A 27336-nucleotide genomic window follows, 5' to 3' on the forward strand; every position below is an offset into this window, starting at 1 on the left:
ATACTTGCTTTCTCAAACCAAGTTTGTTAATGATATTATTGACAAGTCAGACATTACTGATGAAAAAAGGCTGAACACACGCGAAGTTATTAATGCCAAGATGAAAATTAATGATGGGACATCTTTGGATGATCCTACTCCATATCGCCAAATGATTGACGCCCTGACTTATTTAACTATTACTAGGCCTGATATTGAGCATGCAATTCATACTGTTAGTCAATTTCAACATTCTCTCACCACAGTTCACATGAGTGCTGTGATGCGAATTGTTAGATATTTACAAACCTCTACCTTTAGAGGTCTTTTGCTATCTTTTTCTTCCTCTCTTGAGTTTGTTGCTTATTCTGACTCAGATTATTGAAGAGAAGATCTAAATGATAGACGCTCAACTACTGGTTTTTATGTTTTTTTAGGTGATTCTCTGGTATCATGGAAGTGCAAAAAGCAATAGAAAGTATCTTTATCATCCACTGAAGTCGAGTACCATGCAATGGCTATGACAACATCAGAGATCGTCTAGTTGCGAAGATTACTTGAAGACATGAGCGTTCATCTTCCGACACCTTTCGGATTGTGTTGTGATAATAAGAGTGCAAATCATACATTTCATGAAAGAACCAAGCATATCGAAATTGATTGTCACTATGTGCGTGAAGAATTTTTGAAGCACACCATCACTCTACCTTATGTTATTTTCGAATATCAACTAGCAGGTTTCTTCACCAAGGCGCTTTTGTCACTTCGATTTTATTTTCTTCTTGACAAACTTTTGGTGATCACACCATAAGTTTGAGGGAAGGGTGTTAAAATGTATATATATATATATATATATATATATATATATATATATATATATATATATATATATATATATATATATGTCTTTTGCTATGCAAGTAAACTGAAATACTCCTCAGGTTATTTCAATAATTTTATCTTGTAATAGGTGTCAATCCACTAGGGACTGACAACCTCATGTTTTTCTATTTCCTTTTAGTTTTCTTTTTTTTTTATCCTTTTGTAATAGTAGCTGTACAACATTGGGTGCTGGTCCAACTAGCTATTGGACCATCCCCTTGTTACATGGAGTGCCTATTTAAAGGCACTCCTTCCCCTTATATTGTCTATGCTTTTTGCAAAGTATATTTGAATAAAGACTTATTTTTTATATGTTGTTGCTCTCTTTTGAGGGATTGTGTGTTGGCCTTAGTGAATTTGGCCCATTAAAGACTTTTATACTTGTGAGTGTGCACCTTTGTAGCCACTTTGTAGCATTGTACTTGTGCACTTTGGTTTCATTACAAACATATCGTCTATATTAAATAACCTGCTCAAAAAAATTAAGAATAAATAAATAAACAAAGCATACAACTAACAATATACAAAAAATAAAATTATATATACAAAAAAATTAACAACAATAGACGTAATATAAGCAATAGACAAATAAGAAGAGATGAACAATTGAATAAACAAACCATGCAAATGATGACCTGTTAAAAAAATAAAAATAAATGAACAATTGAATAACCAAACCATGCAATTAACAATGTGAATAAACACTATACAAAAAATAGATTATAACAGATTATATATAAATTACACAAACACAACCAGATTATAAGTCATAAGCAGTCTGTCAACCAAAAATATAACTCAGAAACATAAGTACATAACTCAAAAAAGTCAAACAAATTATACATGAATTACATACATACATAGAATGTGTATATGAAGTGTAAAAGATACACAGATTACATACACACACAAACAGAGACAAGGAGACTTCCCTAGAGAGAGAGAGAGAGAGAGAGAGAGAGAGAGAGAGAGAGAGAGAGAGAGAGAGAGAGTATCTTGCACCACCGAGTGAGGGAGAGCGACACCCTTTCCCTAGTCAATGCACTTAAAAAAAAGATGCCTTTTCAGCCTAGGCGGCGACTAGGCCCTAAAATAGGGCCCTACTGCCCAAACCCTATCGCCCAGGCGGTAGGGCCGCACTAGGTCGCCTACGCGCCGATAGGACATGGGTGTTTGTTTGTCCAATTCTGAATGGCTTTATCCAAACCATCTTGAAGAGATCAACAACCTTAGGTTGTTGTTGTGTTCTGGTTGCCCCTCATCCTGTTCCTTCCAATATATTTCTTCCTTTCTTTTTCTGACGTCATAATTTTTTTTTACTATTTGATTCTTGGCATTATTTCTAAAAATTTTTATGTTTCATAAACTAGTCAATGCTAAATGCTGGAGTGTTTAGTATGAGGATTCATCCTGTGTTTGTTTTACTTCTGGTGTTTAGTAGCATGAGGATTCATCTTAAGTTGTTTTCCTTCTGATCATAAAGAGTCATCCTTTCTAAGGTAAAGAAGCTTGTGAACATGAGTCTGTTAAAATAGACTCTATATGATTATATATATAATCATATATATACAATTATTACTTGTATTACCCTTGAAGGGTATTTTGGTCTTTTTATAATGTAACCTTTTTATAATTTTATTTTCTTTTTTACTTTTTTATTTTCTTTATTTTTTTATGTCATTTATATAAAAGAGCATGGGCTCTATGGTCAAAAGACCATAGAGTCGTTGGGACTCCCCAACGACTCTATTGGGGGATTCCCAATAGAGTTCATGCTCTCTTTCCTCTTGTATAAATAGGGGTGAATCCCTCACATGTATTTTAATGATTTTTAAAAACATATTCATTCAATAAACTCTATATTTTTACTTTTGTTGTTATTCTAAGACTCTTTGAAGTCTTTTTGTGCACTCTTGTGCCTTTGTATTGTGCCTTTGTATTGTATATTCTTGGACTTGTGTATGCGCTTTTGCACTTTGTCTTGTAATTCCACATATCTCATTACATGGTATCACTCTTGGTCTTGTAGAAAGTGGCCATTAAGTGTCCGTGCTTGTGGGAAAGCATTCAAAAGTGTTCATGAGTTCATGGTGACTCAAAGTGGAGGTGCTCTTTCATGTTCTTCCACATTCTCTTCTCTCTTTTCTATCAAGTCAAAATAGAACATGAACATAAAATTGACCTCTCTTTCAAGCTAAACGGTTTCAACTACAAGATGTGGACATCCGTTATGGAGAATAACCTCAAAAGAAAGAAGCTTTGGGGATATGTGATGGATATTATCCCAGCGCCTCAACTCAAGCTCACCAAGTTGGAAGGAACTCAAGAAAAAGCCTTGGAAGGAGATGCTCACATTAAAGCTATTGAAGATCATCAATTTAAGGTAAAAGATTGGGAAAGTAACCATGCAAAAATTCTTGCTTGATTTATGAACAATGTTGAGCTTAAAATATGTGCTAACATTGCTTAATTCTGTAAAGCCAATGAGGCATGGTTCTTTATGAAGGATATGTATACCTAAAAACACCTTCTAAGATAATTTTTCTTGCAAGAGAAAATACAAACCACCTAACAAGGGGACATGAGTGTCCGCAATTATTTTAGTGCACTTGGCACTTGGGATGAGTTGACACTTTTTGAATCCAAATGGGTTGCTAGTGAAGACGTGGAGCTAAGAAGAGAGCAAATGAAAAAGCATTTTTTCCATTTTTTACTTGAGATTCGGCTCAAATTTAAACAAGTTAGATATTCTTTTCTCCACATATCTAAACCTCTTCCTTTGGAAGATGCGGTTGCCAAAATATGCCAAGAAGAAACTCGTCTTTGTATGATTAAAGGAGATAAAGTATTGACCGTTTCTAAGCCTGGCAGCCATATGAAGACTTATAAGCCTCCACACTTTGGGAGGCAAAATAACTATAATGAAAATAATAGTGGCTATAGGAAAGCTATTTGTCATCATTGTCATAAACCGGGACACATAAAACCTAATTGTCCCAAGCTTAATGACTCCCAAAAACAAGGTACGTTGAAGAATCTACACCAATAGGAGAAGAATCAATTAAAAGGGAATGAGACACTTTTTCTTTCTCAACTATCAGAGGCACTTCAACATTTACTCAAATCTCCATTAACTTCGGGTGCTGCTATAGCCTTATCTTCTCCTCCAGGTATGCGTTCTTAGATTCTTGATTCAAGAGCCTCTTTTTATATGACACCGCATGAGAATATCCTATCCAATTTATGCACTAACTCAAAAATATCTTATGTTTCTACTGTTGATGGAACATTTTTACAAGTTAAAAATATTGGAACCTTAGACTCTTCTTAAACTTTTTGTATTCCAAAAGTTAGGATGGTTTCAAAGTTAAATTTAAATCTTTTTTCGGTTTCCCAAATCTCTAATCATGGATGTAAAATCTCCTTCTTATTTAAGGGTTGCTTGGTGCAAAATCTCTGGTCCGGGAAGCAGATTGGGAAGGCATTAGGAGGGAAGATCTCTACTTCATGGATTCCTTGAATCTTCCTTTGAAATCCTTTTGTAACTATGTACAAGATAAATATATTGAAACTTGGCATAAAAGACTTGAACATCTGAGTTATTCAAAGACGTATCTTTTCTCTTTTGAGAAAAATTTCGTAATGAAAAGGATTTAATTTGCAAAGATTGTATTCTTGGCAAAATGAAATCTATTCCTTTTCCTAATAAAACACTTGTCTCTAAAAGACCTTTTGAATTAGTTCATTCGGATGTGTGGGGACTTTCTTTGGTCATATCAAAAGGAGGTTATTCATATTAATCTATATTTATTGATGATTTTACTAGATATGCGTGGGTCTACTTCCTTAATTTAAAATCCGATGTATTTTTTTTTTAAAGAATTTCATATGATTGTCAAAATTCAATTTCAAAAAGGATATTTTCATTCTTAGATCCGACTCGAGTGGTGAATACTTATCCAATGAATTTCAAAACTATTTAAAACAAAATAAGATTTGTCAACAAAATTATTGTGCTAGAACCCCGCTACAAAATGGACTAGCCGAAAGAAAACATAGGCATATTATAGAAACCACTAGGACTCTTCTTATCTCTAAAGATACTCTCAAAAGTTTTTGGGCCGAAGCCATTCTAACATCAACTTATTTGATAAATAGAATGCCCTCATTTTCTTTGAAAAATGTTTCCCGATATGAAAAAATATTTGTAAGAACACTCAATTTTAAGCGATTACATATATTTGGTTGTCAGTGCTTTGTTCTCTTACATAAAAAGAATAAATTATCTCCTAAATCCATTGAGTGTGCCTTTCTTGGTTATGGAGAAAACCAATAAAAAGAATAAATTATCTCCTAAATCCATTGAGTGTGCCTTTCTTGGTTATGGAGAAAACCAAAAAGGTTATAGATGTTTTGATTTTAAAAATAACAAACTTTATGTCTCAAAAGATGTGACTTTTTAAAAAAATGAAACTCGACTTCAAACTCAAGAAAATGAAGAAGTTGATTACACTTTTTTATTTAACCTCTTGCCATAAGAAGATCTAACTTCTTGTGATGTTTATTTAAATAATGAAGAAAAATTAGATGGTGATGAACATTTTAATATTGAGAATGCCGAATCATCATTGAGAAATGATGATATTATTGATAGACCTATACAAGTTTATACCCGGCATGAGCAAAGACGTGCCCAAAGTGCTTTAAAAAAATATTCCCATGACTCCTTTATAGAAGAAACTCCTCTTAGTAGATCCAATTATTTATGATACTTTGGCACCAAACTATAGATCATGTTTCGTAGCTTTATACTCCCATTATGAACCAACACATTATAATGAAGCCAAAACCCTTCCAGAATGGGTTAAAGCTATGAATGCCGAACTTGATACCCTTAAAAAGGCTAAAACTTGAGAAGTGACCTCATTACCACTAGAAAAAAAAATCTATAGGATGAAAATGGGGTTTTAAGGTTAAAACCAAGAGTGACAGGTTTCTAGAAAGATATAAAGTTAGGTTAGTGGCCAAGGGATATTCTTAGGAATACAGAATTGACTATGAGGAAACCTTTGCACCGGTAGTTAGGATGACTAGTGTTAGGATCCTCATAGTCGTAACATTTATCCAAACATTGCCCATTTACCAACTTGATGTTAAAAATACTTTTCTCAATGGTGAATTGAATGAGGTGCATATGGACCCTCCGCCAGGATTTGATATTGAAAAAGGTAAAACTCTTAGACTTAAAAAGGCCTTGTTATGGTCTTAAACAGCTCCTAAGGCCTGGTACGATGAATTTAGTAATGTAATGACTCATCTGGGTTTTCATTTTTGCTATACCGACACTGCTCTTTTTGTCAAAAGTACAGGTTCTAAAGTTGTTATTCTTCTACTGTACGTAGATGACATGATTATAACAAGAAGTGATAAACAAGAATTTACTGACATTAAAAATATTTTAAAATAAAATTTTGATGTCTTATTTGGGTTTTCTAAGATATTTCTTAGGTATTGAAGTTGTTTACTCTTCCAGAAGCTGTCACTTGGGTACCGGTGCGACTATGGGTGTGGGTATGATGGGTACAACACGACAATTCCAAAAAACGTGGGTATGAGGACACGATTAAATATATACTAAAAAATATATATTATATATCTAAAATATATACTAAAAATATATATTATATATCTAAAATATATATTATATTAAAAATATATAATATAATATAATATAGGACACAACAAATGCCGTGTCTAGGTACTAGTACCCATGTCGACACGTGTCGATACGGGTACAACACTCTAAGTGTCGTGTCTTGGTTACATAGCCCAGAGGGTATATTCTTTCTCAAATGAAGCTTGTTGCTGATATTTGTGCTAAGTCAGAGATTTCAGATAATAAGAAGGTGGTGACACCTGAGATGATCAATGCAAAATTAAGAATTGAAGATGAAACTCTTCTCGAAGATCCAACACCTTATCAGCAACTAATCGGGTTACTCACCTACTTATCTATCACCAGACCAGATATAGCCCATGCTATTCATTCTGCCAGTCAGTTTCAACATGCTCCAACCACAGTACATATGAGTGATGTGTTAAGAGTTGTCAGATATATAAAGAATACCATAACTAAAGGGTTTTTCTTATCTTCATCTTCTTCTTTAGATTTACTTGCTTATATTGATGTTGATTGGGGAGAAAATCCCAATGATAGAATCTCAACTACTTATTTATGTGTTTTTCTAGGAGATTCATTAATTGCTTAGAGATGCAAAAAGCAGCAAAATGTATCACTATCATCAACAAAAGTTGAATATAAAACTATGGCAACAACATTCATGGAGCTAATATAGTTACAAAATCTCCTCAAAGATATAGGAGTTGGCATATCCAAACCTTCGAAGATGTGTTGCGACAATAAAAGCGTAATTTACATTGCTAACGACCACACATTCCATGAGCGTAATAAATATATTGAGATAAACTATCACTACGTTCGTGATGAATTCTTGAGAGAAACTATTGAATTGCCATATGTCACATCAGAATATCAACTCGCAGATTTTTTTACCAAAGCTCTGGCCGCACCTCACTTGTTTCTTCTCAACAAACTTTCGGTGATCACACTGTATGTTTGAGGAGGGGTGTTAAAATAGATTATATATGATCATATATATACAATTATTACTTGTATTACACTTAAAGGGTATTTTGGTTTTTTCATAATGTAACCTTTTTATATATTTTCTTTTCTTCTTTTTTACTTTTTATTTTCTTTATTTTTTATGTCATTTATATAAAAGAGCATGAGCTCTATGGTCAAAAGACCATAGAGTCGTTGTGTGACCGTTGGGGCTCCCAATTACTCTATTGGGGGCTTCTCAATAGAGTCCATGCTCTCTTTCCTCTTGTATAAATAGGGGTGAACCCCTCACATGTATTTTAATGCTTTTTCAAAGCATATTCATTCAATAAACTCTATATTTTTACTTTTATTGTTATTCTAAGACTCTTTGAAGTCTTTGTGTGCACTCTTGTGCTTGTATTGTGCCTTTGTATTGTCCATTCTTGGACTTGTGGATATGCTTTTGCACTTTGTCTTGTAATTCCGCATATCTCATTACTGAGGCACTCATAACTCTACCTAAAAAGGGAACTCTGAATATGTTTTGAGGAATGCATTGTGTGAAATTGATCATCCTCTGCAATATGCTCCCTGTAACTGTAGAAGAAAAAGTAAGTATAGTGATTAAAATACCATTAATAAAGAAATAAATAATTGACATATTTCATTGATACGGGTTATATTCATGACCCTTAAGTTCACAGGGAGTCTAGAGAAATTGTCCAGAGTTTCAAAGCATGATATCATATATTGCTTTATTAAACACAAATTGCAAAATTGGAAAATAGCATGTTTTGGAATTAATATAGGTTTTACTTTTACATTAACTGCAACCATTTTTCATCCAATTTTCTGCTACATGATCAGGAAGTGAAAATATGAAATTCATAAATTTAGTATGTTCATCTTCTCAGATTGCTAAAGCTAAATGCAGCATGAGGCATGCTGAAGTAGTCATAGCACGGCGAGCAGTTGAAGAAGGTAGAGGGCTGGTGGTGATTGTGAACAAGATGGATCTCCTGAGAGGTAAAAAGGATCCAAGACTATCTGAAAGGGTAATGACAGCTGTGCGTGAAGAAATTCAAACAATTCTTCCCCAGGTTTGTGAATTTGTTTACAACATGGTTTATTGTGCTGCTCCCTTTTGCATGTGATTTTTGCCTCTGTTTTGCTACTTGTTCTAGCTTGAAACAATTCTTGTTGTGCATAAAAGTTCTAACTTTTTTTAATCTCTTATCTGTTGTTGATTATTGATTTCTTTCTAAGAAAAGTTGCTTGTTGTTATAGCGATAGCTGGATACAAATGAACCTCACATTAGGAGTAAGTTTACCCTTTCTGAAATTTGTTTTCGTTAAGATGTAATATGCAATATGTGTTTTTACATGCCATTTTTTTGTTCTACCCCTCTCTTATGTATATTCTATTATTTATAGGGGTATTCTTGTCCATGTATATTAGTCAGGTGTAGAGTCAACAAATTTTGTCTTTTTGTGCCTAGAGGGGTCGACCCCCATATAATGTTGTATTCTCTGATTTGTTGAAGTTGAATGAAGTTCTCTAACTTGCCCTAATTCCTCTCTTGCCATCTTCACTTGTGTTTTCTCTAATATGGTATTGGACTCTCTTCAGAGTTTGCAATATAGCACCATTATGCAGTTGAATGCCGTCTCCCTCCTCTCTTGATGCAAAATAATATTCTCTTTGAGCTCAATATGGCTCCAATTAGTGTTGTCAGGTGCCACTATTGCAAGGAGCTTGGGCATATAAAAAAATTCATGCCCAACCCTTAGAAAGAAGAGAACATGAGCTTTTGTGGCATCATCAAATGAAAATATAAAACCCAAGGAGATGCAAACAACTAGTTGTTAAAATGTAAAACTGTACATATATGTATATATAATAATATTATATTATTATATATATATATAAATACATTTTTAATTTCTTTCTTTTCTGTATTTTTTTTCCTTTATTTTTATTTTTTGTCTTTATGTCATCTAGTTCAGTTTGAACTAGAATGACTGTTGCTAGTCAAGTCCTGTCCAGACTTGACTAGCAATAGAGCTGTTGGACTGACACAGTCCAACAGCTCTTAATAGAGCTGTTGGACTGACACATTCCAGCAGCTCTAAATAGAGCTGTTGGACTGTGCCCAACAGCTCTATTGAGTCCTCTTTCAGCTGTGTATATAAAGGGGTGCAGCCCCTCTTGTATTTTACTCCAATGCTTCTTAAGCAATTGGTTTTTCATATCAATAAAGAATACATTTTTATTTTTATTTTGTTTCCAGTTATACCCTTTTTAAGGGTTATGCTTTAGTGTCATTCTTGACACTTGCTCTTGTTAATCAAAGCTCGTGTTTCGAAGATCCCCATTTCATTTCATGGTATCAGAGCCGTGGAAGTACTAAATCTTGAGGAAAAGCTGCCTCGGTTTCCGTGCCCGTTTGCAAAAGTGTTCGCCACTTGAAGAGAAGTGTTTTATCACTTCATTGGAGAAGATTTCACATCTTGTTGTATTGTTTTTTTTTTCTTTCTTTCTCATTTTCCTTCTTGTTTCTCTTCTATCCCTATTCTTTCTCTCCTTGTAATCGATGGATGACAATGATAAAGTCACCATCATGCCTATGAAACTAAGCGATACGAACTATGTAACATGGGCTTCAATCATGAAGCACCATATATGGGGAAAAGGCTTATGGGGGATTGTGGATGGTTCCGATTCGGAACCTAAGCTATCTCTTACTAAAAAGGAGGGAGATAAAGACGTCCCTCTATCGGAAGAAGAGAAAATCACGGCTATTGCCTCATACGAGAAGAAATGGAAAGAATGGAGAATATCTCATGCGAAGATAATGTCATGGCTTATCAATAGCGTTGACATTAAAAAATGCTCAAGTCTTGCCAAATTTGATCATGCCGATAAGGCATGGGAATACCTTAAGAATATGTATTCCCTTAAAGATATTGCACACGTGTGCAACCTCCAAGAAAAAGTTCGAATGATGACACAAGGAGACAAAACTATTCGTGAATATTACAATGGGTTGTCCGAACTTTGGGAAGAACTTTCCCTTTTAGAACCAAAGTGGCATTGTGCCGAAGACATCGAGCTTCGTCAGAAACAACTCGATGTTGAACATTTTTACCAGTTTATCACTGGATTAAGGCCGGAATTTGAAACCACTAAATCGGCCCTACTTCACCGGGGAAAAATTCCTTCTATTGTTGAAACTATTGAAGAGTTAACAATGGAAGAAAATCGTCTCCGGAAAGGTTCTTTAAAAATTGAAGATGATTCCGTTTTAGCCGTGTCTAGACCAGGGAATCATGTTCGATCATATAGGCCTCCTCACTTTAACCGACAAAATGGTGACTATGATAAGAAGAAAGTTATTTGTCATCACTGTCATGAACCGGGACACTACAGGCCACAATGTCCCAAACTTAAGGAGCTGAGAGAAAAAAGAGCTGCAATTGCTGGATCGGAGCCTAAAGATCAGGATGCACCAGTTTCTCTGGCCCAACTAATGGAGATCCTTCAGCCTCTCATCAAAGGTGCCTCTTCCTCATCTGAAGCTTCAACCGGCGCAGCAGCCTCATCTTTTTCTGATTTAGGTAAAATTTCTTGGCTTCTTGACTCTGGTGCATCTTTTCATATGACCCCAAATAATCAAAGTCTATCCAAATGTGTTAAAAATAAAACAAGTGTGTCAAAGGTCTTTACTGCTGATGGGACTTCTCTTGAAATAGAAGGAATAGGAGATTTTGAAAAAATTTATAAAACAAAAAATTTTTTTATTCCAGAAATTAGACATGTTCCCAAATTAAATTTAAATCTTTTATCTGTATCTCAAATTTCTGATTATGGGTGTAATATTTCTTTTTCTTCTCATGGTTGTTGGGTACAGGATCGCCAGTCAGGCAAGCTGATTGGGGAAGGCCATAGAGAAGGGGGACTCTATTACATGGATTTTTTGGAAATGCCGAAGAAAGCTTTTTGTTATAATATTCAAAAAATAGAGTTGGAACTGTGGCATAAGAGACTTGGTCACCCACATATAGCCAAAATCCAACATTTTCCAAATCTAGGGAAATTTTGTAACTCTGAATCATTTGATTGTAAAGATTGTATTCTCGGCAAAATGAAAAGATTACCATTTCAGAACAGAACCTTTTTCTCTTCAAGACCACTTGAATTAATACACTCGGATGTTTGGGGTCCTGCACCAGTAATTTCTAAAGGAGGATTTGTTTACTATGTTATTTTTGTCGATGATTTCTCCCGACATACGTGGATGTACTTTCTCAAACATAAGTCTGAAGTATTTTCATACTTTCAAACTTTTCATAATATGGTTAAAAACAAATTTCAAAATGATATTACTATTTTTCGCACAGATTCAGGGGGAGAGTTTTTATCCACAGATTTTCAAAATTATCTTAAATTGCATGGCATCACACATCAAAGATCTTGTCCTTATACACCTCAACAAAATGGACTGGCAGAACGAAAACATCGCCATATTATAGAAACCACTAGAACTTTATTAATAGCAAATCAAGTCCCTAAAGACTTTTGGGCAGAAGCTGCCTTAACTGCCACCTATCTCATTAATAGGATGCCATCTTCTTCGTTACAAAATATCACTCCCATTGAAAAACTTATGAACATTTCTCCAGACTACTCTAGATTAAGAATATTTGGGTGCAAATGTTTCATATTTACTGACAAAAATGATAAACTTTCCCCTCGTGCGATTCCCTGTGCCTTTTTAGGATATGCTGAAAACCAGAAAGGTTATAGATGTTTTGACTTCAAAAATAATAAACTATATGTGTCTAGAAATGTTTCCTTTCTTGAAAAGGAGAGCTTCTTTGATTTTAGAAAATTAAAAGACGTCACTGAGTACTCCTTTTTGCTAGATCTAACATCAACATCTGATGAATATGACCTTGATTGTAACTTTGATGATGATCCAAGAATTATTGATCTTAATGTTGAAAATGAAGAAGTTCATAGAGATACTAGTATTCAATATTCCAGGCGACAAGAGTCTAATACTCCATGTGCACTTGAGAAATATTCTAACATTCCAACTAGACAATCATCCCGGATCTCGAGGCCTCCAGAAAAGTTTGTATCATACGAGTCTTTCTCACCCACATATAGGGCAGTTATTGCATTAATTCACTCATATGAAGAACCATCCACATATTTTCAAGCAAAAAATGATATCAAATGGATAGAAGCCATGAAAGTTGAATTAGATGCACTTGAAAAGGCTTCTACATGGAATATTCAAGATCTTCCTCCAGGGAAGAAAACTATAGGATGTCGATGGGTTTATAAAATTAAAACCAAGAGTGATGGTACTCTTGAAAGATATAAAGCCCGTTTAGTAGCCAAAGGTTATGCCCAAGAATATGGGATTGATTATGAAGAAACCTTTGCTCCGGTGGCTCGTATGACTACTGTCCGAACCTTAATTGCCTTAGCTTCTATCAAAAAATGGTCTATTTTTCAAATGGATGTCAAAAATGCTTTTTTAAATGGAAAGCTAGTTGAAGAAGTATATATGGAACCCCCTCCTGGTCTAAGTATTCCTAAGGGTAAAGTCCTTCGCTTAGAAAAAGCTCTTTATGGACTTAAACAAGCACCAAAAGCTTGGTATGATAGGTTTAGTCGTGTTATGATTGATATTGGTTTTCAATTCTGTTTAACTGACACTGCTTTGTTTATTAAGAATTCTGATGCAGGGATCATTGTGCTTCTTCTCTATGTGGATGATATGATCATCACCGGAAGCGATAAACAGGGAGTTGAAACAATCAAAACACTTCTTAAATCTCATTTTGAAATGACTGATTTGGGCTTGTTGAGATATTTTTTAGGCATTGAAGTTGCTTATTCTCCTAGAGGATATTTATTATCTCAGACTAAATTTGCTTTTGATATTGTTTTCAGGTCTGGTATTACTGATGATAAGAAAGTTGACACTCCAGAAGTTGTTAATGTTAAAATGAAGATTGATGATGGAGAACTTCTTGCAGACCCTACTCCTTACAGACAGCTTGTCGGGGCACTTTCCTATCTATCCATTACCAGACCAGATATAGCACATGCTGTTCATACAGCAAGTCAATTTCAACATGCTCCTACTTCTGTTCATATGGGAGCAGTCATGCGTATTATCAGATACATCAAGTCCTCTCTTTCACGAGGACTTTTCTTATCTTCCTCCTCTTCTCTTGATTTAATTGCATATACTGATGCTGATTGGGGAGGTGATCCCAATAACAGACACTCAACCACTGGCTTTTGTGTCTTTTTAGGAGAATCATTAATCTCGTGGAGGTGTAAAAAGCAGCAGAAGGTATCTCTCTCATCTACCGAAGCTGAATACAGAGCCATGGCAACCACGACCATGGAAGTAGTTTGGCTCCGACGACTGCTTGCTGACATGGGAGTTGAAGCAACAAAGGCTTCACAAATGTGTTGTGACAACAAAAGTGCGATCTACATTGCCAGTAACAGAACATTCCACGAACGCACCAAACACATCGAAATGGATTGTCACTACGTCAGAGAGGAATATCTACACGGGATAATTGATCTGCCATATGTCACTTCAGAATATCAGTTAGCAGACCTCTTTACAAAGCCTCTCGCTGCTCCCCGATTTCACTTTCTCTTAGACAAACTTTCGCTCATTGTACCGTAAGTTTGAGGGGGAGTGTTAAAATGTAAAACTGTACATATATGTATATATAATAATATTATATTATTATATATATATATATAAATACATTTTTAATTTCTTTCTTTTCTGTATTTTTTTTCCTTTATTTTTATTTTTTGTCTTTATGTCATCTAGTTCAGTTTGAACTAGAATGACTGTTGCTAGTCAAGTCCTGTCCAGACTTGACTAGCAATAGAGCTGTTGGACTGACACAGTCCAACAGCTCTTAATAGAGCTGTTGGACTGACACATTCCAGCAGCTCTAAATAGAGCTGTTGGACTGTGCCCAACAGCTCTATTGAGTCCTCTTTCAGCTGTGTATATAAAGGGGTGCAGCCCCTCTTGTATTTTACTCCAATGCTTCTTAAGCAATTGGTTTTTCATATCAATAAAGAATACATTTTTATTTTTATTTTGTTTCCAGTTATACCCTTTTTAAGGGTTATGCTTTAGTGTCATTCTTGACACTTGCTCTTGTTAATCAAAGCTCGTGTTTCGAAGATCCCCATTTCATTTCACTAGTGGGTCTCAACCATCCTCTCTCACTGTGACTAGTATTTCTTAGTCTTTGTCAAGAGGGCAGTCTCAGGCTCTTGAGCGCATTCAACAGGAGATCCAACAACTCTTAGCTCAATCTGCCATTGTTTCTCACTCTGCACTTTCTTCCTCCTTTGGTATTGTTCTTTTAAGTATCTTAGATAGTCCTATTGTTTGGCTAATAGATTCATGAGCATCATGTCATATTACTACTCATGAGTTTATCTTAGCCAATTGTCTTTCTTATAGTGGTTCTATTCTCACTATAAATGGTTCATCTAGACCTATATCTAAGATTGGATCCATTACTCCTATTTCTTGTCTTGGGAGAAAATTAAATGTTTCTCAAGTTCGTCATGTACCTTTTCTTGCAATAAATCTTATGCTGGCCAACTAACCAAATTTAATTATAATGTTGCCTTTTCTCCACTTGGTTGCATTGTGCAAGATACACTATCAGGGAGGAGGATTGTGATTGACCTTAGAAAAGGAGATCTTTATTGCCTAGATTTGCTATACATGGGTTTGCAAAGAAGATCAAAAGCGAATCTAGGAGCAGCTGTGTTGGATTACTCCATGCTATGGCACCAGAGGCTTGGTCACATATCTAGCTCACGGCTTCAGTTTATTTTATCTTCATATTGTTCTAAAGGGTCTCTATTTGAGCATATCAAGGAATGTGAAAGTTATAAATTGGCAAAAGGTCATTTTCTACATTTTGGGTCTAGGACAGTTGAGTCAGTTAGGGCTTTTGATCTTGTACATTCTGATGTTTGGAGGCCTTCTCCAGTGTTTTCTAAAGGAGGCGCATCTTATTTTGTTACTTTCATTGCGGTACAAGATATACTTGGATCTACTAAATAGGTTTAGTATACAACAAATGCAATCATATGACAAGATAAAATCTCTACCAATGAGAGTCTTTAACACGAATGACCATCAATAGATACAAAATGGACAAGGACAAAAGTGAACCACAAAGGGTACACTTAGAAAAGATCCAAGGAGTCTTCAATCACGAACCGAAATGTCCACAAATATTAAGTGGACAAGCACAAAGAAATGTTCTCTAAGGAACACACACTCACAAAACCCACCAAGGGATACACACAAGAAGGCTCATAATTTCAAAAATAATATTTTATTGAATATCACAAGTATGTAAAAAGCATAACACTTAAATCCCATGCAAATACATGTAAGATAATGTTCATTAAAGAGTTATAACACAATCACAAGGGCCACTAAAGGACCAACAAAGGAGCACATTATATATATATATATACAATGCATATGAATTCATAAACCTCGTAGAGGAGTTCAACATAAATTCCTCAAGGATGAAAGCATAATACCCATAAAAGAACAAGTTGTATATAAAGAAATCATGCTCAAAACATTATGCAAAACTCATTCATCAATGGGTATGAAGAGATTATCATAAGTGCACAAAGATCAAGTATTCAAATTTATAACAAGGTATCCATGATCACTAAGACCCAACCACATATGATATGAACCCATTATTAAGAGTACACAAGTTAAACAAAATCTCATAAGATCATACTTGTGAAAATCACACAAAACCATTATTAAAATAAATATTTCAAATCATTTTAAGATATTTAGAAATAAAGAAACAACACTAATATGGGTTCATCAATGTTTATTATAAGGATAAAAAACACAATAAATTTGAAATCATACATAATGACATCTCTTGATCCTTATAACCACAAAATGTTCAAATAAAGTATCTAATTGTCAAGAACACATAAAATTCAGAAAAAAACATTAGATCACATACTTACACATTAAAAGGATTTATAAAAGCATTCGTGTGCATAAATATTATTTCACAAAATCCTTATGAAAGCATTAGCATAAATATGAATGCAATTTCAATCTAACAAGTTTGGAAATTTTTTAACAAATAACCCCATATACTCAAGGGATTTCAAGAAAAACCAATCATTTACTAATAAACAAAAGCAACAAAAATTTCAAAAAAAAGGGTTTTAAGAAATAATAAATATTTTTTCACATATAAAAAAAATGAGTGTTTTTCTCATGCATAAAGCATGAGATAGACAACTTCAAATGATAATTATATATATAAAAATTTAAGACACATACTGGGTTGAGATCTCCCTTGAATCTAAGCCATACATTGATCACTATTCCTTCACGAAGCATGAACTCGAACCAAAGAATCCCAAGACCCGAAAAAGCAAAAATACTAAGAAAATTTTCTTGGCTCTGATACCATGTAATGAAATATGCAGAAAAACAAAACCAGAGCCTCAAAGGGCTTACAATAATATAAACACAAAGTGCACATGCACAAGTCCACTAGGGTTCAATACAAAGTACCAACATAGCCAATACAAACAGCCACTATGGGCAATACCATGCATTAAGGCACAAGAGCAACACCAACAATATAAAAATAATAATATTTCATTCATAATAAAACTCACAAGGAGTTAGAATGCTTAGGAAAACATTAGAGATACAAAGGGGACTAGCCCCTATTTATAATACATGAAGAAAAAGAAGGAATGGTGGCAGCCCAACTAGTCGTTGGGCTAGCCCCCAATGGTCATATGTATGACCAACTAGTCGGGCTGTCCCAACAGCCATATTATAAATATTAAAAAAACAAAAATAAAGAAATAAAAAATGTAAAGTCTGCCCCTACTAGGCTGACACCTATTACAATGTGGAATGACTGAAATACCCTTGATGGGTATTTCAATTTACATACAAAATGAATATATATAGAACTATATATATTATACAATACATTTTAACATTCTTGTCTATGTATATTAGTTAGGTGTGGAGTCAATAAATTTTGTCTTTTTTTGCCTAGAGGGGTCAACCCCCATATAATGCTGTATTCTCTCATTTGTGGATTGAAGTTCTCTAACTTCCCCCTAATTCCTCTCTTGCCATCTTCTCTTGTATTTGCTCTAATAGTTTTTTAGTTTGAATGTTTGTGATTCTGTATGTTTCTTTTTTTTCTTTGTGTGATATTATTTCATGTTTTTCTAGGCAATGAACTTAATGTTTGCTTTGTGGATTTGAAACACACAAACCTTGTTTCTTGTAGGAGTCTTGTCAGAAGTAGACTTTGAGTTTGTCTCACAACATATGAAATGTTGAAAAAATTGAACTTCAAGACATGCTAATGTGCTGTTATACAAGTGAATTAGGTTCCCTTCTTAAGCATGCTTGTTATAATATGTTTCACAGCCTATTTATGAAAAGAACTTTGTTTTTTATAGTACATGGTAGCCTTTTGTGGCTCAACTTGGAAGTTAGCTTTTCTTGGCAGTACTTAAATCCTTAGGTTCTTTATGGAGCTGAATTTTGGTTACAGATGCTTTGATGTGAATGCCTTCTAGCTCGATTGTGAAGTTTAACAGAGGAATTAACGGACATTTGCTGCCTTCATTTGAGTTATGTTAGAAATGAATTGAACATCAATTGAGCTTGTGGTTGTTGGTGATATGATGCTGCATCTTGTTGTCATAACTGTGTTTGGTAGTTGCTGTTAATGGAGGACGTGCTGATCTGATCATGAAAAATATTCTCATCATTTTCTAGGTGGCTTAACTAATAGAAATGCGAATTATGGGGAAGAGGAAGAGAAGGAAAGATGTTGGAGCAAGAATAATTAGTTTTTTACCCCATACAAGAGGCTTGAAGTGTCTATTTATCAAAGTGAAATTGTTATTGGCACCCTTGGTTAACTTGCAGTGTCAGTAGAGGTGGGGGTAGGTCCTATGCCCCATAGCTCAGTAAGCAAAGAAAATAATATTTTAATGCATAAGGAAATCAATATTGATTTCATGGCCTGTTATAAACCAATAAGTAGATCTGACCAGGAATGACCTTCTGTTCTGTACAAAGACATTGGAGACTCATGTCAATGCTTTACTTCAGATGCTAAGTGGGGAAGAATTAATTTCCTCAAAGTTGTATGGGCTTCTATCAGCAGTATTAGGGCTAGAAGTGATCATATTATGCTGTTATGAAACTTGATTGACCATTCTAAACTGTTAAATATTAGAACGATGATACTTAATGAATCTTGTAAGAGCTAAGGCACAGAAACACCAAGGATATCTTTCCCCTCAGAAATAAGACAATGTGAGAGCGATACCATGAACAGTTTTTATTCTCTTTTCTTTTCCAGTTCTCAATAAGTTAATGACTGTTCTATCATTGTATGATAAGATTTTTATTAATTAGTGAGTTTTGTCTGCAGATAACAGGCATACCTGTTTTGTTTGTTTCTGCATTGGAGGGGAGGGGACGGATGGCAATCATGCGAAGGGTAATCGACACTTATGAGAAATGGTGTTCAAGGTTGCCGACTGCATGCCTTAACCGCTGGCTCCGCAAGGTAAACTTTTGTTTTATTCATTTATTATCCCATATTCCATGCTTATATGACTATTTACTACTTTTAATCTTTATACTGGGGTTGGAACACATGTAATTCATTCCACTAGTGTGAGCAACCAATGCAGCAGCCTTCCTGATTTTCTTCTGTGATTCACTAGTTGCACACAGTTTCTATTGTGCAAATGAAAGCTTAAATAGATGACAGTGAGAACATATCTAAACTACCATCCTGCAATGTGAGAATGACATAAGAAAATATATAAAGCACCTATCTACACATGAATTTGTGCATACTAATACGGACACATTTAAAATAACAACACATTGGATAGATGGTTTCTCTGGTGAGCCTACTAAAGTTGCCACTTCTCTGTTCACATTCATATTCAGCCAGGTTTGTTATATTTAAGATTGCAACCTGATTTATTTGGAGAAGGCATAGACCAGATTTATCTCAAAGGAGATGGAATGCCACAAAGGCAGGTTTTGGTGTTCATTGGTATTTTTTTGAAGGATTTGTAAGATCTTTTATGCTATAGTTGTAATTAGGCTTCTGATGAATGGTCAAGTGGTTGGCTCCCCTCTTGAGATGGTTGAGATTAAATTGTAAATATGCTTCTAGTGCATCATTAGAGTGCAGGTGTTTTCGGTAACCATCATGCCAGAGTGCTTTAAAATAATTTGTCAGACACGGTGACTGCCATGCCGAGTGATGAATATGGAGGATAATGTTCACAAGTAAATATTCTTTTTAAGGAAAAAGAAGGTCGAGAGATCTGCAAAATACAAGTGGACCATCTTGAGAGAGATCTGCAAAATACAAAGGACACATCTTGTACTAGTGCACTTGATCATCTGCAGGAGACTACTATTTGTATAATGTGTTATCTTCAAGAGGTATGATTCTGTTATATGATTGGACATGATGGAACTCTGCTGAATCCCATGGTGAACCACTATATTTGAAAATAGAATTTCCATCTTGAGACCTTGTTTGAGCTCTCAACATGGATCATGATTGTGAGATATGCCTGTAGCATATATTCTTCCAGAGCTCTTTTCAGAAAACCAGTCCTACTGAGTGAAAATTAGTGCACTTGCAGTAGTTATTTATGCATTGAAAGTTTGAAACAGCATCATTTTTCGATGAACAATAACTTGAGTCTGACCAGAGACTAGAAGCCATTTATAGATATGGATGTAAATTGGTGTTTATATAGATGGAAAATATGTATTGTTTGTTCATTTGTCTTTGTTTTCTTGAAATTCTATTGTGCGCACTACCAGGGTTCGACTATAAATATTGTCTGTGCTACTAGGATTCAACAGCAGACCCATGCATATTAATTTTATGGTACATTCTTTTGAATGTAATATGTGGTAGTTCCATATGAGAGTTAAATTGGAGTGACCTTGGTAACATAGGCCATGCTTTTTTGTTTTGTTTTTTAAATCTAATTTGGTTTCCTTGCAAGCCTTTCATGACTACCTTGTGAAAACTATTTTGTGCAGTGTGGGACATGATGCCCTCCATGGACTCCTCTGAATGGCAGTTTTATTGTTCTTCTTAATCTAGTTTTAGTGGTACTATGCCAAAGGACATGCATAGTTGCATACCCCTGCGATGGACCATGAAAAAAATATTAGTGTTGTTTTGACTCTTGAGCCTTATATTGTTAGCCTGAAACTTCCATTTTGGCACATACATTAGTTTCTCTTGGATTCATGAGGCTTCCTTTTTATTTTCAATTATCTTTTTGTGGTTCCATCTCACAGGTCATGAGCAGGCATTCATGGAAAGATCAAGCTGCCCAGCCAAAAATCAAGTACTTCACACAGGTGAAGGCTCGTCCCCCTACGTTTGTTGCTTTTACAGGTGGATCAATACTACTCTCGGACACAGATATTCGTTTTCTAACCAAGTCTTTAAAAGAAGACTTTGATATGGGTGGGATTCCTATCCGCATCATTCAGCGATGCGTAACTCGGAAAGCAGGGAGCAGTTCTAAGAATTCTGGCCCTAGAATCACAAAAATTGTAAAGGCTGTTGCCTCGGACAAAAGAATGCTACCAAGAGAAGTGCCCTCTTGAAGCTGCTAGTTTTTCTCTTGTTTTATTTATTTATCTACTGTTTTGGCTCAAAGGGATCGAGGGTTTCTTGGTGCGTGGAAATGGAAATTTGTGACATGAAACGGCATGTTTGCTGATCCCTTTTATTTCTTTTTATGATGAATTTTGAAAGTGATTTTGGTATGATCAATGATCATTGCATTTCCTGATTATGGCCATTAGCTTTTCATTATGTAAGTGTTTGATGTTGATGCTAAGTGTATGCGTATGGTGTTATCAACACTTACTTTTTTTTTGAGGTTTTTATTTGGTACTAATAAAGTTACAGAACTATTTGAGCTTGAGTCATAGGGTTCATATTGATTCAATCTAACCACATAGATGTGTTCAACATGGTTTGTTTGCAAAGGATCTAACCTTGGATTGTGTTTTTTAGATATAGAAATATGATTTTTTTCTTGGAATTTTGGTACATTGTAAGCACATGTTACAATCACATGATTTAGAAGTCATTTTCTACCAAACAAACTTCAAACTTACATTCATAGGGTCCGATCTACAAAATAAAAAAACTTGAAAAATGATTGTACAAATATAATGCGATTTTCCAAATGCCCTAAAACTTACAAAATTCACTTGCTGTCCAAAACCACAACTTTTCGGTTGTAAAAGGAGCTTTTCACTCTTAGTACATGCAATTTTTCTCTGATATGCAAACTTTTCTTTCAAATATGTGCAATTTTTTTTTTTGTATTTGCGATTTTTCTTTCAAATATGCAAATTTTCTCCCACACATTTGCGAGTGTCCTCCGTGCTTTTGCATTTGCGAATGTCCTCCTGGGCCCCTTATGAGATTTTTAATAAAAGGAGTTGAAAAAAACTGACACTTCAAAAGCGCGATGGGCATTTAACGATTCTTTAAAAGCCCCCATTAAAGCTTTTAGCGGCACTTCAAAAGTGTGTTTGACATTTAGTGACACTTTAGAAGCACCACTAAAGCCTTTAGCGATGCTTCCAAAGTGTCGCTAGAGCCTTAAGTGCCGCTTCAAAAATGTGTTTTGGGGAAAAATCACAAAATACAGTAAAACATTCATATATTTTGGGAGAAAAATCACATATTTGGGAGGATATTCATATATTCTCATATTTTGTGAGGAAATTTACAAAAGCATGGGAGACAATTCACATATTCGATCAAAAATTTGAAAATAAAGGAGAAAATTCATATATTTGAATATTTGAGAGGGAAGTTCGCATATATGGAGAAAATTCACATGTGCGAAAGGTGAAAATGTCCTTTTACTGCCGAAAGTTGTGGTTTCAGACAAAGGCGGATTTTTGAAAATTGTAAGGTTTTTCGAGAAACATGTCATTTTTATTGTACATATGGTCATTTTTTTTAAAAATCTAACAAATATGAAAAACTGGTTTCTACTCTATAGTTTCAGACCTTCCGTAGTACCAAGTTCACAAGCACGTATTTATTTTGCAACACTTAAAGCTGATGCATAAGTATAATTAACACACATAAAAGGTATGTATGTGTCATTTGGTATTAGTTGCAGCTTCCTAACTTCCATCCTAAATGGGACTCTTTCTTGGCAGCAACAACTTGATTTCTTTGAGAGCAAATAGGGATGTAAACGGTTTGAATTTGTATCAGATGTGGCCATTTACCATATTCGACTAATTGGATGTTGGTTAAACAGATTGAAAATTGGATTCAGATTTGGATGGTGAAAAGCTAATACCAGATTCAATTTTTTTTTTACATGTAAACGGACTCGGATATCTGTCAAATTAGAATATTTGTTGGATTTGGAGAAAAAAATCAAAACCATATCTGCATCCGATTATAATCAGATATGGTTTTGACTTGCCAAATGCAACTAAAGGGAATCGAATTCATTGACATCCTTAATAGTAAAATAGAAGAATCTATGTTTTATTATTATTTTTTTTGACAACCAGGGAGAAAACCATCGATTCTCTTGTCACCAACAGGTACTATCATTTACCAGCTCTATTTCCAAACACTGCGAAATCGTGAGGCATTTTCTAACCTAGCACCTTATATCTTCTGCTGAAGTAATATTTTTATTATCTCTTTATACCTATTTCTGAATTAATATTTTTACAGCACGAATTGGCTCAACTCCTTATCTATTCAGCTGATCTAATAAATTCTTGAATTTTAATGCTATCTTCACTGTATCTTAATGTGGTTTCTTTTATAAAATTACAAAAATGGGCATAGTTTTTTTTTGGATGATCCAAGGGACCCCCCGAAGCAAACAAAAAACAAAAAACAAAAATAAAATAAAATCACTAACCACATATTGGCTGGCCTCTGGTTGGTAAAACCATTGAGGTCCTGCCTGATCACTAATGCTAACAAGTTTATGACAAGAAAGAAAAAAAGAAGAAAACTCCCAAGTTAGATATGTTCCAAAACTAAAAGTGATCTTGCATTGCACAAAGTATAATGAAAAAGCCTACATGCAGTCTCACTGGGGATGGCAGTGAACCGGGGGACAATGGGGCTCCGCCCTGCCTCGCCCCGTTTGGACAGGGGATGAAGGGCATGAAACGGGGATGGAGGCGGGGCGAGGCGGGGTGGAGCCCCAATCCCCGCCTAGCCCCGTCCCCAATCCTTTAAGGGATCACTATAGATTAAGGAGAAACGGGGCCCCACCTCGCCCCCATTTGGACCGGAGATGGAGGACATGAAACGGGGATGGATTCCGTGCAGGGATGGAGGCGGGGATGAAGGTTCAGATTTTGAAATGGGGCCGGGGTGGAGACCTTGTCCCCCGCCCCGGTCCACTGCCATCCCTGAGTCTCACCGATCCACAAACAGTATCAATACCACCAAGGCTCTGTTTCGTAGCTTGCATTGGGATGAAAACACCATTTTCATGGATTGCCAAAATATGGTTTCACCAAAATCTGTTGTAGATCAAATATGGTGTTGCCAAAATGTGGTATTAGGATGTAGTTACCAAAAACATCCATTTGAGAGTGATGAAATGTAGCATTGGAGTTGCCAACTCCATCCTAAACATAAGTGCTTTGGCAGATGCAATGCTACTATCAAACAACAAAGTGTGTTGGGCAAACAACAGACTACTCCTAAACAGCAGAAAGTGTTGGGGAAACTGCAGCACGTCCATCAATCCAATTCAGAGCATGGATCCCATCACATATATGATCTGTCCTATGCTGATCCCGGCCATCCAACCAATGGCTAGGATTAGTCCACATTCTCAGTCAGATGTGAACTAACCTTAGCAGTCCAGATGTATCGGTTGAACTGCTAGGACCAACATAGGATCCTACGGCATCATGTCATAGGAAAGTAATTTTTTTTTCCAATTCAGGGCTCCTGAATAGAGCCTAAGTTGCACACTTTGAGATCCCTCCATGTTGTAATTCAGAGATGCACTAACGGCATTATGCATTAAACCCCTATGAAGACTGGTGGTGGATTTGCATGTGGTGCGAATCACAGCTAAGATGGAGCAGCCAATGCAAAACTATTCTCGATTGGGGGCATGTACGAGGTGTTTTATGCAATGGGCCAGGCAGCCCAGTTGACCTAGCCGACACGACTCACCATGGGCCAGGTTTGGGTCAAGGTTTTAGTTCCTGACCTGTTAGCTACCGGGCCGAAATCCATCCCGTGCTGGGCTTGGGTCGGCCCATGGGCTACCGGGCTGACCCATAACTTAATAACTATTACTATTTACCTAATTAGTTACACTGATTATATGAGAAATACAAAAAATGTCAAATTATTTTATTTATTTAATTAATTGCTTTTGGTATTATAGAAATTAATTTATGAACTTTATTAAAAAATAACCTATAAATAGATTTGGGTCAGACTGAACCCACCTGCTGAACATTGGCCTATTGGGCTGCTCTTCAAACCTGAGCACATTAAGAAGCTGGCAAAAACACAGTCCATTAATAAATAGGATGGGCCATCTCCGGGTCGGGCCACACTTAAAACCCGATGAGCCGAGCTCTAAACGGGCCTAGGCCAGCCTGATGCCTACGGGACACGGAAATAGGACATGGTCAATGTGGCACTGCTCAGCCCATAAGAGGATGCCCAAACCAAAGTGATTGCCTATAGGGGTGACAGACTGTGGGGTACCGGGACCTGGGCTGCAAAATGCATCCCAGGCCCAATTGAACTCTGGCCAGAATCAGACCGATTAAGTAATCAGGCCTGACTCAGGCTGGGTCCATGTGTAAAATACACAGGGCCTGACAGGCCTGTCACATTAACTGGGTCGATCCTAAAGAGCTTGGCCCGAACCTGATTACAAGTCGGGTCATGCCTTTAATAGCCTGCCACCCTTCCAGGTAAGAGTAGATTGTAGCATTGAAGGCTTGAAGCAATTAGGAGAGTTTAATGTGAAAAAGGAACCATATTCTATAACATATATGTGATGCTGCTCATGATATGTTCATCCTAGCCGTCCAACTGCATGAATGCATCTGAATGGCTAGAATTGTAAGATGTATGAATGGGTGAGAATGTGAACTGCTAGAATGCATTCGGTTGGATGGCTTGACATATGATGCAGCAGCATTATCTGTCATATCATATGATGCAGTCCTACATAAGTTGCCTATTTCTAGCGAGGAAGGATCCAGTACTTGGGCAAGTATTTTTTTTTCTTTGAAAGGCAAGCTGGGGTTAGGCGGACCCCTACCAGAACAGCAGCAGAGGGATTCGATCCTGGGCCTTCAGCTTGACACAGTACTTGGGCTAAGCATCTGTAAAGGTACTTAGGCCTAGAGCTGGGAAACAAACTGAGCTTCTGGTAGCTGGGCTCATATTCTCTGTAAAGAGCTTGTTCAAACTCCTAAAATAAGCTTGGCAAGCTGAATATGAACAACAGATACTAGGATCAGCTTCACTCATATAAGCTCATTAGGTAGTAAAAAATATTTTTGATATATGTTTTATATGTATTTTTTTGTTAATCCTATTTCTTTCAGCTCTAATTAAAACAATGATTTTTTTCCTATAAACAAGCCAGCTCGAACTCGATTTGTTTAACTCGAACTGGGGATGGCTCGCCGTATGAATGAGCTAAACTTGAACACTTTGGAAGGAGGAGGTGGGGTTGGGAGGCTGAATGAATCATTGCACATTTTTTATTTGCTGCTGCACCTTGAACACCTTTCATCTTTCTCAAACAGCCTGTCAGTTGTGGAGCTCAACAGCAGATGGTGGCCCATTTGAAATGCGCACTGTGATTGCACCTGATCTTTTTTCAGGGTGTTGGGGGCATGACATCTAGTCATTGGGCTGAGTACCCTGCAAAGGCACTTGGCTGAGCACCGGATCAGCTTTCATTTCTAGTAGGTCGGGAATAAGGGGAAAATACAAAATCAATAAAAAGGCGCCCTTCATTGTCTTCAGCACCAAATAAGTGCCATGACTCCCTCCGTTAGAAGGCAATACTCTAACCATAGGGTTGAGTAGGCCATTTCATCATCACAAAAATTAAAAACGGAGGCACCTATTTTAGATGGAATATGGACTTTATAAGCAGTATGAATCCTTGGCAATATGCAAGTTAGAAATGGACAACCTAAACCTGTATCTTCATGCACCTCCCACATTCAAATTCAAACATCTTCATGTAAATTAATCTTCTTAAGAAACTAAGCTTGAAAAAGATTGGGACAAATCCAGGCAAAATTTAACTCCAATTCTACTCACCAGCATTGTCGTCATAAAATACACTACAAGAAATCAAACCTTTAGCTGCCTAGCGTCAATAAAGACCTTTATTGGCGCTAACATAGTGTTAGTAGTTTCGTCAGTAAAAGTGCCTCCAGTAATACATTTACTGCCGCTAATGCATAGCCCCAGTGAATGGGTTTTTATTGTTGTAAAATTGTATAATAAAAAAGTCTTTTTTGGCATTAAAAAGGTGATAGGAAAACAACATTTTTGGCACTAAAATAAAACCAAAAATGCTTTTTTTTAGTGCTAATTAGCACAAAAAACAGTGCATTTTTTAGCATTTTTAGCATAAAAAATGTCTTTTTTAG

The 27336-nt window shown here is 35.9% G+C and overlaps 1 protein-coding gene across 1 annotated transcript in view; it reads left to right on the forward strand.

Moving 5' to 3' along the window:
- LOC149836084 (GTP-binding protein) overlaps positions 1-21473 on the forward strand; it is a 35291-nt gene extending 13818 nt beyond the window's left edge. Inside the window, exons 6-8 of the mRNA XM_090008980.1 lie at positions 8404-8589; positions 19046-19183; positions 20962-21473. Of these exons, the coding sequence (XP_089865106.1) occupies positions 8404-8589; positions 19046-19183; positions 20962-21276 (639 nt within the window). The 3' untranslated portion in view covers positions 21277-21473. The remainder of the gene's footprint in view (positions 1-8403; positions 8590-19045; positions 19184-20961) is intronic.
- The last annotated feature ends 5863 nt before the right edge of the window (positions 21474-27336 follow it).

The sequence above is a fragment of the Nuphar pumila genome, chromosome 6, assembly GCF_984573655.1.
Source record: "Nuphar pumila chromosome 6, dmNupPumi1.hap1.1, whole genome shotgun sequence".
NCBI classification, from domain to species: Eukaryota; Viridiplantae; Streptophyta; class Magnoliopsida; order Nymphaeales; family Nymphaeaceae; genus Nuphar; species Nuphar pumila.